Here is an 18863-nt window from a genome sequence, read left to right as displayed (position 1 = left end):
ATGTTGAGATGGCAGCATGCCTCCCTCACTAGGTACTATGCCAGTTTCAGTAGGATATAGATGCCAAACAATATTTAAATAAGGAACTAGCATAATGCTGAAAATACCATCTGTTCTGTAAAATTTCCCTTATTCTGTGACAGAATTGCCACACTGTACTTCCATGTGTTAATCACATTTTTGATACACAATAATGAAATTTGAATACCTGAACAGCTGAAATGTCTGAGCATCCATGATACCTTCAGTTCTGTCAAGAAATGCAGAAGCTTTACATTTATGTTTGGAAGCCTTTTTTGAAAACATGGGACATCAAAATACGTGAGTGTATATAGAATTATGAAGCAACTCGTGGATGATAGTGGCCATGAAATATATTAATCAGCCTTCCAAGGTAATTATTCAGTATTATCACGTCTCTTCTCATGGGCCCATTTACAGAGACTATTGTGTTGAAAATTTCTATAATGATTCCTTCAGTGAGTTTCATATGTCAACTCTGGGAGCAAGGTCTGTTCTCTCTGGATTCATTCCTTATGGAATGCATTAATCTGAAATTTGTCAGGTTACTAAGGTTCAATTCCAGTGCAAGCCACTGATTAGAAATCTTCCTAATTAATCAACCAATTGATTTGAAATCGCTGTTTCTGACTCCTCTGTTAAGGTCTCTGTGTACTAAGTCCCCAAACACTTCTGTTTATTTGGCCATAATCATGAACACTTTTTTTTAATGCCATGATTCCATTTGGTGAAAACTTACAAGTTTCCCAACAAGCAAGTATCTGTGTGTATATGTGTATAAAGACATACACGAATACAGCAATATGGCATTATCTAGAAAATACTGACTTTTGTGAATGGTGGCAGCTGTCTGTATTAGAACAGATTGAATGTGATTGATCCCAAACTGAAAATAGTTGCTCTGACAAATGCGTATTTCTTCTAAAGAGCATTGTGTCAAAGAACATTTCTTGTGACTTTTGGGGTGTGAGAGACTTTGATCTTCTTCATTTCAGGAAATGCAGAAAGATACTTGGTATAAAATAGTTTTACTTAAACTTAAATGATTTTTTTTTCCTGATAAATGTGAATCCCATTGAAAAAATTATGTTTCTGAAGGACCTATTAGATTATTCTTGTTGAGTTTAAAGAATGGTAGAATCCAATGTACCTTTCCCAGAAGTGTTTTTGGAAATATTAAAATATTTGTGTTTAAAATTGTTAAAACTAATTAATTTTAGTAACTATTTTAAATTACTTAAGACAAACAATAAGAAAATCAGATCAAATACAAATTGAGCCTATTTTAACGTATCTTTTATGTTCCGCTTGAATCAATTCTTTCATCTGTTTTCAGTTTGAAAAGGTCCATTATTTACATTGTTTATTCCCGGCTTCCTTGATGTTTGCTAAATTCCATTACTAGATCTTTCATCCAAGAAAATAGGTTTACATGTGTAGTCACATGGAGTTTTCACGTATTCATATTGTGTAATACTTGTTGCCCTACAGAGGTAGGTTAGGAAATTGGTTTGGTTTTGTTATGGGGCTTTTTTGTTTGTTTTTTTCCTTTAGGTTTACGCTGTACAGCGTGAAGTAGAAAGGTCTCTTGAGACCTTATAGATTTCACTAAAAATATACTTGTGTTCCACTGTTCCAAACATTTGCCTCCTACATCATCTTGTCGTCTTCATTCTGTCATCATAGCCAACCTTAATTTTGCCTTTTTCTTTATTCTACACCTAGAGCCAAGCCTTTTGCAAAGACTGATGCAGGTAAAGTAATGTCTTTTCTGCTGAGCTTGATGGAGGAGTTGGGACCTTTACAATGTCTCTGTAAATATCACATGCTGGTTGTAATTAGCTGTAGATATCTACGTTCAACAGAAGGGTATATGAAGGCAGTAATGTTAGGCTTTGTTCAACAAGACAACTGGATACTGCTTCTCTGTGTGTCTGAAAAGCACACAATGTGTTCCTCACTATAGCATTTTCCATGAAACCGTGCATTTTTCTGTATTGAAGGCTAGGTATATGTATTTAATATGAATTTATATATATGTATGTATATTAAAAACATTAAAAATGAAGGGAAATATGACTCTTGCCTACAAAGCAGGATATGTAAGTGCCACATAATAGTTTTCGTGTTGGAGAAGATGCAGTCCTTCCTGAGGGGAGGTAATTGAGTGGATAGGTTAAAATATTTCCCTTGTTACACAATTGCGTACTTAATTAGTATGGATTAGATTAATTTGGCTTTGTGGTAGAATCACAAAGGGGTTGAGGTTGGAAGGGACCTCTGGAGGTCATCTGATCCAACCCCCCTGCTCATCACAGAATGGAAGGGACTTGTAAAGATCATTGAGTCCAACTCCCTGCTTCTTGTAGGAACACCTAAAACTAAATCATATAAGTTAGAGCATTGTCCAGACACTCCTTGAATTCTGACGAGCTTGGTGCTGTGACCACTTCCTAGGGAGCTTATTCCAGTGACTGACCACCCTCTCGGTGAAGAACTTTTTCCTAATGTCCAATCTGAACTTCCTCTGACACAGCTTCATTCCATTTCCTCGTGTCTTATTGCTGGTGACAGAGAGAGGAGATCAGCACCTTCCCCTCTGCTGCCCCCCTTGAGAAAGTTATAGACTGTATTGAGGTCACTCCTGAACCTCTCTAAGCTGAGCAAGCCAAGTGACCTCAGCCGCCCCTCATAAGTCTTGCCCTTGAAACCTTTCACTGTCTAGTTGCCCTCCTTTGGACGCAGTCTAATAGTTTGATGTCCTTATATTGAGGCACGCAAAACCGCACACAGTACTTGAGGCGAGGCCACACCAGTGCAGTGTAGGGTGGGACAATCACCTCCCTCGACTGGCTAGCTGTTCTGTGCTTGATGCGCCCCAGGACACAGTTGGCCCTTTGGGCTGCCAGGGCACTCCGTTGACTCATATTCAACTTGCCATCAACCCAAACCCCTAGATCTCTTTCCATAGGGCTATCCCCTAATTTATGTGTATAACCAGGGTTACTCCATCCCATACGGAGAATCTGGCACTTGCTCTTGTTAAAGTTTGTACTATTGGTGACTGCCTAGCTCTCTAGTCTATCCAGATCTCTTTGTAAGGCCTCTCTACCCTTGAGGGAGTCCACAGCTTCTCCTAGTTTAATGTCATTGGCAAACTTACTTAATGTACGTTCGATTCCTGCATCCAAATTATTTATAAAAACATTAAAGAGCACTGGCCCTAAAATTGCACCCTGAGGAACCCCACCAGTGACTGGCCAGCAGCCTGGTGTAACCCCATTTACTGTAACTCTTTGAGCCTGACCTGTCAGCCAATTGTTCACCCGTCGGGGCCATCTAGAGCTGGTTGCCCAAGACCATGTCCAGATGGCTTTTGAATTTCTCCAAGGATGGACATTCCACAACCTCCCTGTCAACCTGTCCCAGTGCTCACAGTAAAAAAGTATTTCCTGATGTTCAAGAGGAACCTCCTGTGTTTCAGTTTGCACCCATTGCCTCTTGTCCTGTTACTGGGCACCACTGAAAAGAGCCTGGTTCTGTCTTCTTTGTACCCTCCATTCAGATATTTGTATGCATTGATGAGATCCTCCCCCCCCCTTGAGTCTTCTCCAACCTAAACAGTCCCACCTCTCTCAGTCTTTCCTCAGAGGATACATGCTCCAGTACCTTAGTGGTCTTAGTGGCCTTTTGCTGGACTCTCTCCAGTATTTTCACATCTCTCTTGTACTGGGGAGCTCAGCTCCAGGTATGGCTTCACCAGTGCTGAGTAGAGGAGAGGGATCACCTCCTTTGACCTGCTGACAACGCTCCTAATGCAGCCCAGGATGCCATTAGCCACCTTTGCTGCAAGGGTGCATCACTGGTGCATACTCTATATTAATTGAGTATTATGAGTATTAAAATTCCAACTACATGTTTGAAACAAAACTGGTTTTGTGGAGAAGTTGAACATGAAAAGTTACGCTCCCAAAGTCAGTGGAAGCTTGGTCTGATGTATTGCTTCAAGCTCATAGGCAAATCATCAAGGCTTCCCACCTCGCTTCCAAATAGTAGAGGACAATGGAAATTAAAGTAAAACAAGATGTTTCCTCTTGTTGGTAGGGCTGCTTCTTCTCCAAGTTATAAAATGTCTTGAGTACCTACCTAGTGGGCTTGACTGTTTGGTAAGAATAAACCTAAAATTTAGAATTACCGTAATTGTTTCTTCCATAATTTGTGTTAGAAGTTTGGCTGCTCCCGTTTTTGTGTACCACTAGAAAGGTGACGGGGGACTGTTACAGTTTCAGTTGTCTACGTGATTTGCAAATACTGGTCAGCTTTTACGCTGAAAATTCACGTAAGTTGCTAATGAGGCACTACTGCTGAAGGAAAGGAAGCAAAAAAGATTTTTAAAAAAGGTAAAATTTTAATAAAAAGATAATTTAATAAAATAACCTTGTTCATAGCTACACCAGCCTATGAAATAACTGATAATTTTTGTCTTTGCTCACTGAGTTTCTCTTTGTAATGAAAAGGTTTTTGTTTTTATTACAGGTCAGTGTTTATCTGGGGATTTTAGTTTGTTCAGGATTATTCCTTTATAAAGTATTAATTCTGGTGGATTGTGCTGTAAAGTCAAGATCACAGAGATGCTTCGCAGTTATTTTTAACTGGATTACTCCCATATCAGGCATTTGGTAGAAGTCAGTGTATTTAGAAACAAGTATCAGCCTTATAAGTAATGTTTGTTTCCCCAGTATAATGAAGCCCACTTAAATAAATACCTGATATAAAAATAATCCTGTTAAAACTGAACAAATGAACTCTACACCAGTATCTCAGAGTTCTATAAGACCCTGACTGATAAATACTTGATTATTGAATAATCCTGTTAAATGAATAAAATTTGAGTGCTACATAAAGAAGTAAATTACAATCATGGTCAGACTTGTTATAGCAAAGTTACAGATGAATAAATCATCTGGGCTGATAATTTATGACAAAGTATGATGATATTCTCTTTCTTTGATAACAATAAGCCTTTTATAGGAACAGTTTCAATGAAAATTTTTTTCAAAAAGACATTAAAATGATTTATATCCATGTCATGTAATAATGGAAATATAAGAAATAACTGGACATACTCATATGGTAGTAAAGCACTAATATTTTAAAATGGAATGTTTTCTTAGTTCCATTTCATTGCATCTGACTTAAAAATTTTAGCACCTTTTTGGTTTTATGTCACCTTAAAAAAAATACCCTAGCAATTAACCTTTTACCCAATATTGGTCAGATAAAGTTAGATCATTTAAATTGTAATTCTTTAAACAAACATAGGTATTTTAGTGCATGTTAGACATCTTGTTCACTCATTAAGGGATATGTTATAGTGTCTTATCCTTTCAGGATTTAGTCTGTGAGTTTATCCAATGAAAACCAAAATATTTAGTTTTTAAAAATCTATTTCATATCTATGAAAGAGTCCATGAAAAAGCTAACAAATCATTAGTTATGAAAGCCTATTAAAATAGATCAAAATAAACTAATGAAAGAGCCTGTTCCAGTAAGAACACACGACTGTAAACAGCTTTTGCTGCAATACTCCTACTGTACTGAGCCAAGCATCTTGCGTACATAATATTGCTCGTGTGGCAGTTCACAAAAAGGCACCAGATGAACACAGACAAAATGAATAAAACATAATGCAGTGGTCAGGTTGTGTTTGGTACTGAGAGGTGAGAAGGGGTGAGAGGGTTTTGCATGCCTTCAGACTACCTTTGAGCTTCTTTACTGAGGAAGCAATTAGACTATCAGCCTCTAGAAATCTAGAGCTAGCAAGGGCCCATGTGACTTCACACTTAAGAACAGAGAAAAAGTTAAAGCTTTAGTTGCATCTCTTTTTTACTTGACCCAGTTGGAATGACCATATTGTCCTTTCCTGAAGACCAGTTTTAAGATTTAGTCATTAGTCTCTTTTACATATGTAAAGATACTTAAGAGATAAAATCTGAATGAGTAGAAAGGTGGATTTGCATAATGATGTAGAACTGCCAATTGATTTACTTTTAGAGGTGTCTTCATTAACAAGGCTTTTCAAAGTAGAAGAAAGTGCAAAGAAAGGTGGTTTTATCTGCAAAGAAGTGATCAAAATATGCCTTTTGTTCAGGTGGAAATGCAGTTTATAGTTAGGCTTATTAAAATCATAGTTACAACATGTAATTAATTGTTCTTTCCCATAAAGATATTTCCTTCGTTTTTCAAAAATGTTTCTATGTAATTTTTTTTTTTTTTTGAAACAAACAAAAAATTTCATGCTGGAATACATAGAGTATAATTTCAGCCCTTTCTTCATGAATGTGTTAATACAAAAAAAAACCAATCGTAAACTGTCTCTGAGGTAAGTTACCTTTTTGAGGGCGATGATTTCGTTCTTGGAAACAGAGTAGTATAGATTTTAAGTCTTAAGGTCTTCGTAACTAAATGGAAATTAGGCAAAAGGCGGACATCCTACCATCTATACATGCAAGTAGAAAAGGACACTTCTAAGCTATGGCTAGAAATGGCTGTTTCATTGGCTGATTGATTTATGGACTTCCTGAATTTACCTTGGTTCTTACATTTTTCATCTCAGCTTTTCTTCTATTTGACTATTTGGTGTCTTGCAATTTGTGCATGGTTACAGTAAACCAGGATGGCTTGGCTTATTATAAGTCTTGTACTGTTTGTTGTATGAATGGAGAAAATACAAGCAAGGAAATTAATTTTGATTGTGCATAGGAATAAGGGAAGAAACTATTTCTGTTAATTTCCACTCCATTTCCAGAATTATTTGTCTAGATTTGTGATTATTACAAATTTCCACTGTCCATTTTGATACTTGCTGTTTAAACTTGATACCAGATCAATACGGTATACCAAGTATTGGTTCTATTACCTTCCTATGGTCTCAATCATCTTCTATTTTATTGTAAAAGGTAACTTCTGCCGTGGGACTTATGACAAGCTCTTTAAGAAAGTATCATTCTAAAACCTGGGGAACAATGTGATTGGGGGAATTAATGTACTCACAACTCTAGTAACTAGAACTAGAATTCTCAAGAGAGCCTGAAGAAATACTGATATTTATCACTTTGGGCTTCTTCTGAAAAATTTGGCATAAGTAGTTTAACCTAGTCATCTTCAATAAACCTGTTGGAATTTTCCTTTCATTCAGTATTAACAATGGAGGAGTTAGAAGGTAATATTAGTTTATCTTATAAATGGAGAGTGGCAATATCAAAAGCTTGTCCCATCAGATATAAACTCAGACTGTTAATATAATTAGGAAGTTTGAATGAAAGTGTTTTAATGATCATGATCATTTAGCAAGAAAACCAGAGACTATTAATACATTAACTAGGCCTGCTGAAACTTTTTTCTTTTAATCTTTGTATGCACAACTGTTTCTGACTTTACCTACTCACTCATTTTATGCACTCAGTCATTGAGACTATTGCCTTTTGGTTTTCTAAGTTTATTCTGCAGGGTCTGTATTGTTTATTTTAGCAATGGAGAAATTCACTGGCTTGATTAAATTGTGAGAGGTGACTGAATAATCACAGATCATAGAAAACAGTGCTGAAAGGGATCTGAAGAGATCATGTCAGGATCAACCAAAGGAGATTGAACTCTAAAACTATTCCTGGCAGGTATTTTTCTGGACCATTCTTAAAGTTCTGTATTGATGGAGATTCTCCAGGTAACATATTCTGGTCCTTCCCTTTCTTCATCACTAGAAATGCTTTCCTGATTTCTGTCTAACTCTTCGTTGCACCAGTTTAAGACAACTTGGCATCCTGTTTCCAGTGAACAAGTATGTAAAGATCTGTTGGACCTTGCTATGATTTTTTTAATGTCTTTGTATATCATAATCTCCACCCTGACCTGACTTCTGTAGCAAAGACATTACCAAATCAGTCAGTCATTCCCCATCGATCATGTGAAAGCCTCAGTCCTTGCAAATCTTGGTCAGGATTTAGGGGAAGCATCCATGGCTGAGAATTCACTTCTGCTGTTTTATAAACTCTTTAACTGCCTTAAAGAATTCCCTTTTGTACATTCCTGGTCACTTAACCAACCAGCTGATGATTAAACGCTTCCTACATCATGATTGAGACTTCTGACTGGGGACCATGTAGTAGAGTTTCTAGCATTCATGTACTGTAAGTCACAGTGTAACCCCTAAAAACAGATCTCGTTGCAGACCTAAAATTGCAACTGGACGAACTATGCAATGTATTTGCTCCAAGGATTAAGTGCTCGCTCCTTCCTTCCTGCTTGTGTTGTTTTCTGTTCCTATATGCTAAGTCACTGGTCAGTCTGACTATATAATTTTTTGGTTTTAAATACAGGTTTTTAAATTAAGGTTTTTTTGAAACAGCATGGCTTGGGGGCTTCACGATACTTCACAATTGCTGCAATTTTGATTTTCAGAAAATCTGAATGAAGACATTTCCACATAAAAGTTAAGGCTTACTCCTAAACAAATTTAATATGTTGGTGATTTAAGTTTAAAGTATTCAAGAACTTTTAATTGTTTAACAAGTAAATAATGGAAATTCTGGAAAACTGCACCTGAATTTTAAATTATTCTGCAGATATCATAGAATTTGTTTCAAACACCGTAGACTGGTGTTGTACGGAAAGAAAATTAAACAGTCCAATGTATCTCTAAAAATTAGTTTTCACCTAAATCGTGAGAATAATTATGAAAAGGAATCTGTCAACTCTGGAGACATTAATACAATTCATTCAGATAACTGTCTTGTTAAAGGGAAAAAACGTAAAACATCTTTTTCTTGTCTGTTTTCACCCTTTACTCACTTGCTTTCTCATCCCTGAATGGATTTACATGATGGCCCACCCAAGTGGTTCTGCTTGAAGAAAAGGTATTCATAATGTTGATAGACATGAAGAATGACACATGAAGAAAGTCACTTGGTACACTTTCACTTGCAGTTTTAAAAAAATTTCTAATAGTGCAGTTCAAGTTGTTTACCTGGATTCATAAACTGTTATCAACTTTGAAAAGAAAATAATTTAAATATATGTTATATATCCTCATCTAGTTGTGATACTACTGACTTCAAACATAAATTATATCACAGTTGTTTCACTTGATATTTCTATCAGCACATGAGAGTACTGGCACCTTCTCAGCCTCTCTCGATCTTGTATTAGCATGAGGGTTTGACTGTAAAGTATTGTTCTGTTAATTGGCACGGTTAGAGAGCAGACGTTGTATCCTAAACTCAAGGCAAGAGGCTGCTGCGCATCTCACAAAGAAGCTGAGTTTTCATTTCTGGCATGGTGATGCCGTACAAATATTGGGCAAATCACAGTGCTCAGGAAAGACTTTTCTACCTGCTCTTCCAGATGGAAGTAAGGTGCTATGATGGCAACAGCTACCAGGAAAAGATTGAAAAACTTCTCGAAAAAGTCAGCTAAATATGGTATTTGGGCATGCTTCTATGATGGAAGAGCAAGAGATATGGAGAAAAGTACTCGTCTGTGTTTACATGATTGGTAGGTGAAACAAATTTCCTTTTTCATTCTGCAAATCAAATTGAGAAAGTGATGATAGAAGATCTGAGGCTAAGGTAGGACAGAAGGAGTAACAGTATTAATCAACTAACCAAAAGGACCAAGTATGAGGACTATTAAATCTTTAGTGCCAGAATTTGACAACACTTGTTTGCCAGCAGCTGTGTTATATCAGATAATTTAGAAGGCTTATGGCAATTTTTATACTTTTTTTTCCTAACAGAAATAGAATTAAATTTGGTATTATGTCTGAAGTGATTCAGAAATTGAAATGACACTGAAGGCTGTAGTGTTAAAACTAAATCTCATTTCTTCAGTATGATATTTCTCTACTGTCGCTGCTGCTTTTTTTTTTTTTTTAATGATATCAGCTACTATTTATACACTTAGAATTTCTGGCCAGATTACTGTGGAAGGCTGTAGTACCCAGATGTAAAAAATAGTGTAATAATATTCTGTTCTTTTTGGAACAAATTTGTTACACAGAATGTCAGATGAGTCATTTTGTTCATGTCAGATATTTGAAAATAATGGAAAGATGCCAAAGTAAAAGCCCAGTAATCCATGCGCTGGTGTAATGGAGCAAATGAAATGCAAAGCTCTTGTACAGGTCCAATTTCAGCACCAAATGCTTACCTGTCAGTCAGCAAAATTGTGCCTGAATAAAAATGAGCCCATCTGAGAGGGAAAGGATTTTAATATACATCACATTCTTTGAATCTCTTGTGAGGTAGGAGATGTTCTGTGGAGGAAATGCTGAAAGAGAGATCTTAGTTCGAGCTAGTTCAAATCACACATGTATTGCTGACTGAAAGGTTTGGTTTTATCCTTATTGTTTGATGTCTCTAGCTCCTTGGATAGATAGGTGATTTCCCTTAGGCTACGGCAAATCTGGCCAATCGCTGATTTAAAACTTTTGGATGGGTAACTTGCAGACTTTCGGAGGCGTCTGTGTTTTGTCTGTGAAAGACCTGATTAAAACTTTAATTCATGAAATGCCAAGATCAGAGATATCTTTGCAGATATCATAGTTATGATTTGCTCTGACTGTTTTTTTAGAGCTATGCAACTGAGTGTGCTTCTACCTTTAATGTGGCCATTGGGAGAACATGTTTTGCTACTGAGATGTCTTCTTGCAGGCTTAAACATAAAATATTAAACGTAGTATTTATCTTATGTAGCTTCAGAGTTGAGTCTGCCACAGCTCTCCATTGCTCTCATTTTATGAAGTCCCAATTTTCTTCGCATTTCAGTAGCATGTCCCAGTAGCGTTTCTCTGTGGTGAGGGTGCAAAAGGCTAACTGGAGTCAGTAGAGCCATTGACAGTCAGTCAGGACTAGTTTTCTCAAAAGTTAATGTATTCTGAATGAACAAGCACTTCAGGAATGAAAAAAAAAAAAAAAGGAATGTGCAGTATCAAAAGTGATGGTAAATAAATTGATCAAAGCTGCATATACTTTTGGGTTATGCCTAGTTGAAGTACAGATTAAAAGTTCTGAGCTGATGCATTTGTCAAACAAAGAGCGCAATGTTGAATTCATTTTAATCCTCAGTTTTAAGTGGGTGTGCCTTCTACTTCTGGGTCTAGAAATAATCATACTTGTATCAATCTATATTGTATGACTTTTGTAAGCGGTGAAAATAGTATTTTTCACTAAATTGTCACTTATTATTGTTCATTTGTGGCCACTAACATAGAAAAATGTTGCAGCTACAATGTCAGAAGAATAGGGACAATTTGATGTTTTCTTTTGATCCTGTTTGTTGATATCTAGACCACTGCAGCTTGATTGCCTAACATTAAACCTATAATAACAGTGCAATCATAGCAGTATCATCATGAATGTCGTTACAATAGAAACAACATTTACACGGCTTCAGAATGGTAATTATCAAACTTTTTGTCATGAAGCGCTTATTTGCTAGCATTGATCTGCCCCGGTCAGTTGTTAGCTCTTCTCATCTGAGGTGTATTGATTGTATAATCAGTAGATAGAGGCTGCGGGCAGATGAAATTCAGTGTTGTTGGGCAAATTATTGTCTGCTTGCCTGTTGACCTGGACCCTGCTGGTTGTACCTTAGACAGTGGTGGGATTATTACTCATTTCAGTGACCCTACTCTGACAGAGAACTCCATATTATTATAAAAGATAAATGGCATCCTTCTTTGCTGTAGATATGGTTGAACGCAGGTGTCAGTGTGTAGTGAAACTGAAAATGTTGTGCAGCAGTGTTCCTTGACTTTCCTTCAGGTTGTTTCTTTTTAAAATATATGAAAAAATGTAGTAGAATTGTAACACGTTTCATGTCCTATATGACATATGTTTATAGGTATATGATGCATAAGCATAGTGTTTTACACTGGTCATTCAAGAATTTTATTTGCCAGATTGTAAGATATTGATATAATTCAAACACAACTTTTGGATATTGCCATCTGATAACAAGGAGAACCAAACTAATAGCTACTTCTAAATACATACTTTTAAACCTCAGGCAAATAGCCCACTCCTGGGTTGAGTAATTTTGCAAACTCTTCTCTCATTTGTTTTTTCTTTACCTCTAGCATCACTGTTGAAGAAACTAAGTAATAATGTGTGTAAATGTATGTGTGAGACACACAAGTTGTTAGTCAATACAGCTTTATGAGGCATCAGTTTAGTAAAAGTAAATCTCCAATGTGGTATTCGTATTAGGACTTTTATAACAGTAGAGGTTATTAGTGTACACAGCATTTAAGAAGGAGATTTGCATTATGGTTAGTACCAGCCGCAAAGCCCTCCTGACTCAAATGACAAGAGGTGATGCAGAAATGATGAATACTTCTACATCCCTCGGTAAAGCCAGCTGTGTTTGGCTAATGTACTCTGCTCTCTGGTGGTGACTGTACCATTGTATTGTAAAGGTCAGTCATTACCTGTGCATTGTATTTAAACCACCTGCTCACAGCAAGTAATTGTATTTGGATGACCAGCAGTTTTATAATATTAATTGCCCTGAATCCTGCTGAAGCCATGATAAGAATACTGAGCACTTACACAGCAATTTACAACTTCAAAATGCTGTAAAAACATTAGCTAATTATTGTTATGCTGGAAAATCTATAGAAGGTTCTATACAGCTCTGAATATACGTTGTGTGACCTTAATTGCCAGAAACAATGGCTCTACCTTTAAAAAAAATGAAAGCATGCAAATGGCTTGGTGGAAATACACAATGATGATACTACTGTAATCTCTACAATAATTCCCCTTGAAAGGGAGCCTTTGCAAAGCAGCATTGTATTTGAACTAGATGAAATAATGTTTTTGAAATTAAAATTAAGAAAAAAGGCAATGTGAAACTCATGTGACTTGCTCTGTAGATGTATATCAAGTACAAAGATATTGTGGACAGAGAAATTAAACCATATGTTAGATGAGAAATAAAGCAAAACGTAGAAGGAAAAAAAGTAAGCATCTCTTGGGATGGATGTTTTATCTAGTAAAGAGAAAATCTGTATTTCATAAACTACGTTAAAATGGCTATAATCCATGGTATGGAGTGAAGAAAGTAAATATGGTTATCATCCGCACATAGAGGTTTATGTATGTTTTTAGATGGCATTTTTGATAAGTACATAGTTCTTTCAAGAAAATAAAAACATATTATTTGCAAGAGCAATAGTAGCTGGTGGCTTATTAGGAAAAATGAAGTTTATTTTTCAAGATGTGGCTATTATAAATCATTATATAAGAAAAGGGCAATTCTTAGCTGGTAGCAGTGGACTAATCAGAGAGGAAGGTATCAGTCTTATGACTCTATTAATTCTCTTCTTTAGCAGTGTTGTTGACTAAGATATACTTCTACAGCATATTCTTGTAACTCTTCTGCCAGAGGTTCATATTTCTTTGATTGAAGGCATATTTTGATGCAGCACAGCTCTCGTCACATTGGCTCAGACTTAAGTGAAAACCAGGTTGTGAGAAGGACTTTGAGCAAGTCTGTAGAATCGTGAGATAGGAAGGGTGAAATTGGAGACGAGTGAAACTGCTGAAAACAGCTGAAGGATTCAAGAGGAAGAGACGATGACTCAGTAGCATCAAGGATTTGAGGAACGTTGAAGGTTTCCTGCCAGACTTGGTGTTTGCCTACCTAGCAAAGGTTCAACAGGTGCCTGCAGTCTTTTGTGGACAGTAAAAATTGCCTGAACAAAGTGATCCAGAAAGGGACATTTCCAGGCATTCCATGTGTAAAGGCAGTGGTGGTGCCACTGTGTGTTCAATACTGTCCAGTCCTTTCCAAGGGTGCCTGCCAGACTTAAGCACCATTTGCTACCCTGGAAGGCAGGTAGCCAAAACCCTGGGGTTTTTTTGATTCTTATTGTATTGTCTTCAAATTGAGATCTGGTCTGCTTGGTTTCTGCAGAAGAGGATGCAAGTTTCACAGTAGCTCACAGTAACTCTGAATAAGGCTTAGCATGAAGCCATGATCTCATAGTTCTTTTTGTAAATTCAGTATGTCTGTGATAGAAATAATAAAGAAATAATCAATGGGATCATGTGCTACATTTATGTTATTCAAAGCTTTGTAAGCTTTCTTGTACTTTAAACATTTCATCTCGTCTAATTATAATAAAAACCATTTTTTTACTAGCTCCTTTTCTACTAGTTTCTACTAGTCCTAGTTTCTACTAGTTCTTGCTGGGTCATTTTATCTAGGAGATCATTCACTGTGACATTAACAGGATGGGTATGAAGAAACTTATATGTGAAAAAAAAAAAAAGGTTGTGGTAAAAATACAGTCAAAAAGGTCTGCAGGCTGAGTTTTGCAATTTGTTGGCACTAGATACATGTAGCAATTAAAATATTATTGGTCTATTAGAGTACTTTTTGATGGATGTAAAATAAAGTGTTCTCTCATATTTTGATGGAGTCCGTTGTCAAATATTTTTATTTCAAAAGTCTGTTTTAAGGTTTTAGGTTTGTCAAGGTGTAAATCACGTAACTAATCTCTTGATAGTAGTGAAACAGGGGGGAAAAAAGGCCTCAAATCCTCTGAGTACTTGTGGAATTTTTCTAACCATTATTTGTACACCTTTTGACATATTCCCAAGTTCTGCTGCGTTTTTAACTCGGACATACTGTCTTACAGATATCTTTAGCCGTGGCTATTGCAGGTCATTGCAATATTAAATCTAGCCTTTCGTAGCCCTGTGATGTGAAAGTAAGTTAAATCTGCTCTGGATAGTCAGTCTGAACAGGTTGAATTAGACACCCATTACTTGATTAACTAACAAAATCGTACAGAATTGAAGATTTTGGGTTGTTTGGGTGGTTTTTTGTTGGTTTAGCATTTTTTTTCCGACTTAGTGATTATTCCACCTGTACTGCATTCTGGTCACCTTCTCCTGAAAAAAGACATCTTGAAAATAAAGAGTCTATAGAAGGCATCATGATAAGACAGCACAGCTGTCTCAGGAGCTTGCTGAGCTGCATTTTGTTGGAGGTTGGGGTATGTTTTGGGAAATGCCTGCTTTTATCTTACATTCTTCTTTTGAGGTTTTGGTTTTTGGTTTTGTTTGGGTTTTTTGCCAATGTTGGAAACCAGCTACTGGTCTGGATGGACCTTTGGTCTGACCCAGAGTGACCTCTGGGTCAGAGAGAACCAGAAGCTGACATGATGAAAGTATGCAAAATAATTAATCATTAAGTATACTGTGGTGGCTCCTTTGCTATTTTTCCTCGGTGTTTTCTTGCAAATCAATTTGATTTCTCCTGATAAAATGTGAAGGTGAAGCACAAACCATGTGCATCTTCAGAGCTTCCTTCTGTCTTCATCTAATAATGCTGTAAGAGTTTAGCGTGCCTTAAAAAAGCTTACGTGTAGTATAGAAGACCACTGTAGTTATAAGAAGATACAGCCAGATATGTGTTATACACATGTAACAAAACATACAAGTATATCACAGTGTTATTTGTACACAAGCTTGGTTTATGAGCATAAGCATTCATAGAAAGAGAAATAAACAAGAAGGCAATAACATGCTTATGCTGTGACATGAACTGTCTACTTAAATATCGGACTCTATTGAGTGACGTACTTTTCTTGTTCATGGTGGTTTTTATGGGTTTGTTTTTTGGTCTTGGTTTTTGTTTTCCTGCGAACATCCATTTTTCACTTTCCCTGGGATATATACTTTAGCAGCCCCATATTCATCGCTGCCTTTACTTCTGGTATGAGACAGATAAGAATTTCACCTAATTGGAGAGAGTGCATTAGTAGTTGGGAATATAATTGGCATTTGTGAGGAAAAAAGTTACATAAAGCATTTCTAAATTACAGCTGAAATGTGAGCTGCAAAGTCTTGAGTATCACCCGTTCTTTTTCATTTTTGTGTACGAGGACCCAAACACTGAATCTTTTGTAACAGAAGAACATATTAGTTTTGTAACTGTTTTTCCTACTTCGAACAAGGAGACCTGTTTTACTGAAGTTTTTAATGGCACAGCAGCAAAAATATTACAGTGGCAGCAATCTGACCTGAAAACATAGTATGACCAGTGACACCATTCTAAAGCCTTTTAAATGTAGCTGAGGCCTTTCTTTGTTACCTTATAAACAAACATTTTTCTGTTATGCAACTCGATTACTTTTATGAATTCCAACTTAAACGTTTTTTGTCACTATCAACTTGAAACATTTCAGCTTTACTTATCTTTTCACCTATCTGTACATCATACTGCCTGAAAGCTGAAGTATCATTTTCCCTTTTTCCCATAACTGCTTAATCCTTCCTATGATTCCAGAGAGCACCACTGTGAAAGCTCTTTATTGTATATTGTGGCAATGAGCTGCACACCAGAAAGGGTCAGGGCTCTAGCAGTGGCTGACAGGACCTGATCAAGACTCCATGTTAGTCTAAATTGACAGACTTGTTTGGATCTGCAGGCTGTTTTACATAAAGTCTTGATAGGAATGGAAGAGAGTCCTAGACATGACATCTAAGCAGCAGCTATTATACTCTTGATAGAGTAGATAAAAGCTGCTTAAACAAAGCTGGGAAAACAAGGTACTGGGCTTCTTTGATTTTTCAATGGATTTAGTTCAGTCCACAGAAAAGGAGAACGAAGTACAATGAGGTAAGGAAGTGTTGGAGGCATGAGAAGAACTTGGAATGTTCTGCAAGTCTGTAAAATTCAGCTTTTGGAAAAATGAGGATATTTTTCAATATATAGAACCCCCTTGATTGTCTGGAATAATCTCCCTGTAGAGATGAGGTTACAAATAAGGAAGAGCTTCAGACACTAAAAGACTAATCTGAAAGGAGAATTGCAATGGTGAAAATGAGCTAATGTAGAATAATATGTTTTACAAGAGCCTTGTAAAGAGCCTGTGTATTCTTGCATTTTTCATGTGTGGTGATGCAAATCCTCCTGAACATTCTACATTTTACAAAACTAGAGAGGCAGAGTGTGTACTTAAAAAAATCTGGTTTAGCCAAATAAATTTTGGGGAACAATGGTAAAAGAAATTCCATTGAGGTAGCACTGTCAATTACTATGTAATGACTTCCCATATCATTTGTGAGTATACATATATATGATTGGAAAGCTTGATGCTGCTGGGAGTTTTGCTGTTACTGTAGATCGTGCCTTCCTTCCCTTTTATCAGAATCCCTAGCATTTGTTCTGTCTGTGTCTGAATATGATAGTTAACAGACTTCATCACTCTGTCACTGGGTCAGCAAGAGCTGATGCCGTTTGAGACTTGTTTACTGTAAGTCTATCATAGAAGAGCTGATTATGGAAAATAATCTCATTCATTCAGTTCAGATTAAATGGGGAGATAAAAGTAATTCGGTTCCTAAGTCATTGATTTGAAAATGCAAACTTGGGTAAACAGAGCTATTTAATGAAGTCAGTTGTGACTTGAGAGTAGGGGAGTTGTGGAATTTTTCTAGGTTGAACTTGCAAAACCTATGTGGAATTTGTAGCACAAATCAAGATGAAAAGAGGAGGAGTTTGATGCATTTTTCAGCAATGCACTGCTATTGAATATGAAGCCAAAAAACCAAATGGAGATAACTAATATAATGATAAATTTCAGGTCCAATTCTTTGCCAAAGTGAAATTCAGAGCTCTGTTATTCAAGACCAGATGTACTCTATCACAGAACTGTTGAAAGAATTGACACATGAAGTTGGAGGCCTGATCAGTATTTTAAACAAATCCATAAGTTTACTAGGTAGTACTATGTGATCAGAGAATAGCAAATGAGATATTTTTATTTGAGAAGGATGTGAAGAATTGCGGGCCCATTAGCCAATTTGCCATGATGCAAAAAAGAAGGTCTTCTCTATTTGAAACTGATAAAAAGATAGGAAGAAAAGGACTAAAATGATCAGTTTTCACAGTGAGGGGGAATACTAGCAGAATCTACCAGAGATCAGAACTAAGATCTACATGAGTGAGAGCTCATGGTGCTGAATGACTGGTTGATAAAATTGTGGATTAAATTAAATGTCCATAAACACAAAGGAACATTCATGGAAAATACAGCCCAGAGTGTGTATAAGTATTGGTAAGCTCTCAAATAGTTTGGAATAGTTAAAACTGACATGAGGACAACGTGGTTTTGGAAAGATAAAACCATGCTAGGAATCGAATTATTGTTGTGCATGATAATCATGTCTCAAGTACTTCTCACAGTCTGGTTCTCTCATCTCAGAAGAGGCATAGCAGAATGAGAAGAAGCACAGAGAGGAAAAATGTGGATGACCAGAATAATAGAATAGTTTCTATTTGGTGAGAGAGTAGTTAAGAGTGAGGATCCCACAGTTCAGTGAAGAGCTGAATGGTAGAGTGTGGTGTAGGAGTGTGTAAATCATGGATGAGAAGGAGAACAGGAAGAACTTCTGGGGTTTATATAATTGAGAATAGGGTGACAACCCTAATGAAGCCATCAGGCAGCACAGAATGAAGCCTTGGAACTTATTGACAGAAGGTATTTTTGAAACCTGAAAGTGTGTATTAATTCAAAATGTGATGGGCAAATCCGTAGAAGAAAAGTCCATCAGGAATCACTAGCTAAAGACATGAATACAAGCTGTGGATGAGGAAGAACTTATGCCAGTTTATTGCAATTTTGGCCTAATAAAGGAGTGAATATCAGTGTATACTCATTCTGGTTTTATGCTATTCCACTGATAGCTAGTGTTGGCTAGTATCACAGACTAGATAGTCTGGATGAGTCTTTGGTCTGACCCAGTCCAGATATTCTTTTGTACACTATA

At 36.6% G+C, this 18863-nt stretch overlaps 1 protein-coding gene across 2 annotated transcripts in view; it reads left to right on the top strand.

The window, feature by feature from the left end:
- Positions 1-18863, top strand: part of CAMKMT (calmodulin-lysine N-methyltransferase) — a 218461-nt gene that overhangs the window by 110905 nt on the left and 88693 nt on the right. The window contains exon 5 of one of the 2 annotated variants that reach the window (XM_086460915.1): positions 14941-14967. The exons of the other annotated variant lie outside the window; for it this stretch is intronic. Within the exon in view, the coding sequence (XP_086317041.1) occupies positions 14941-14967 (27 nt within the window). The remainder of the gene's footprint in view (positions 1-14940; positions 14968-18863) is intronic. 2 annotated transcript variants of the gene reach the window in all.

The sequence above is a fragment of the Leptosomus discolor genome, chromosome 2 (assembly GCF_034619465.1).
Source record: "Leptosomus discolor isolate bLepDis1 chromosome 2, bLepDis1.hap2, whole genome shotgun sequence".
Classification (NCBI taxonomy): Eukaryota; Metazoa; Chordata; class Aves; order Leptosomiformes; family Leptosomidae; genus Leptosomus; species Leptosomus discolor.
Note: the sequence above shows the minus strand (reverse complement) of the source record. Positions and strands in the feature narration are given on the sequence as shown.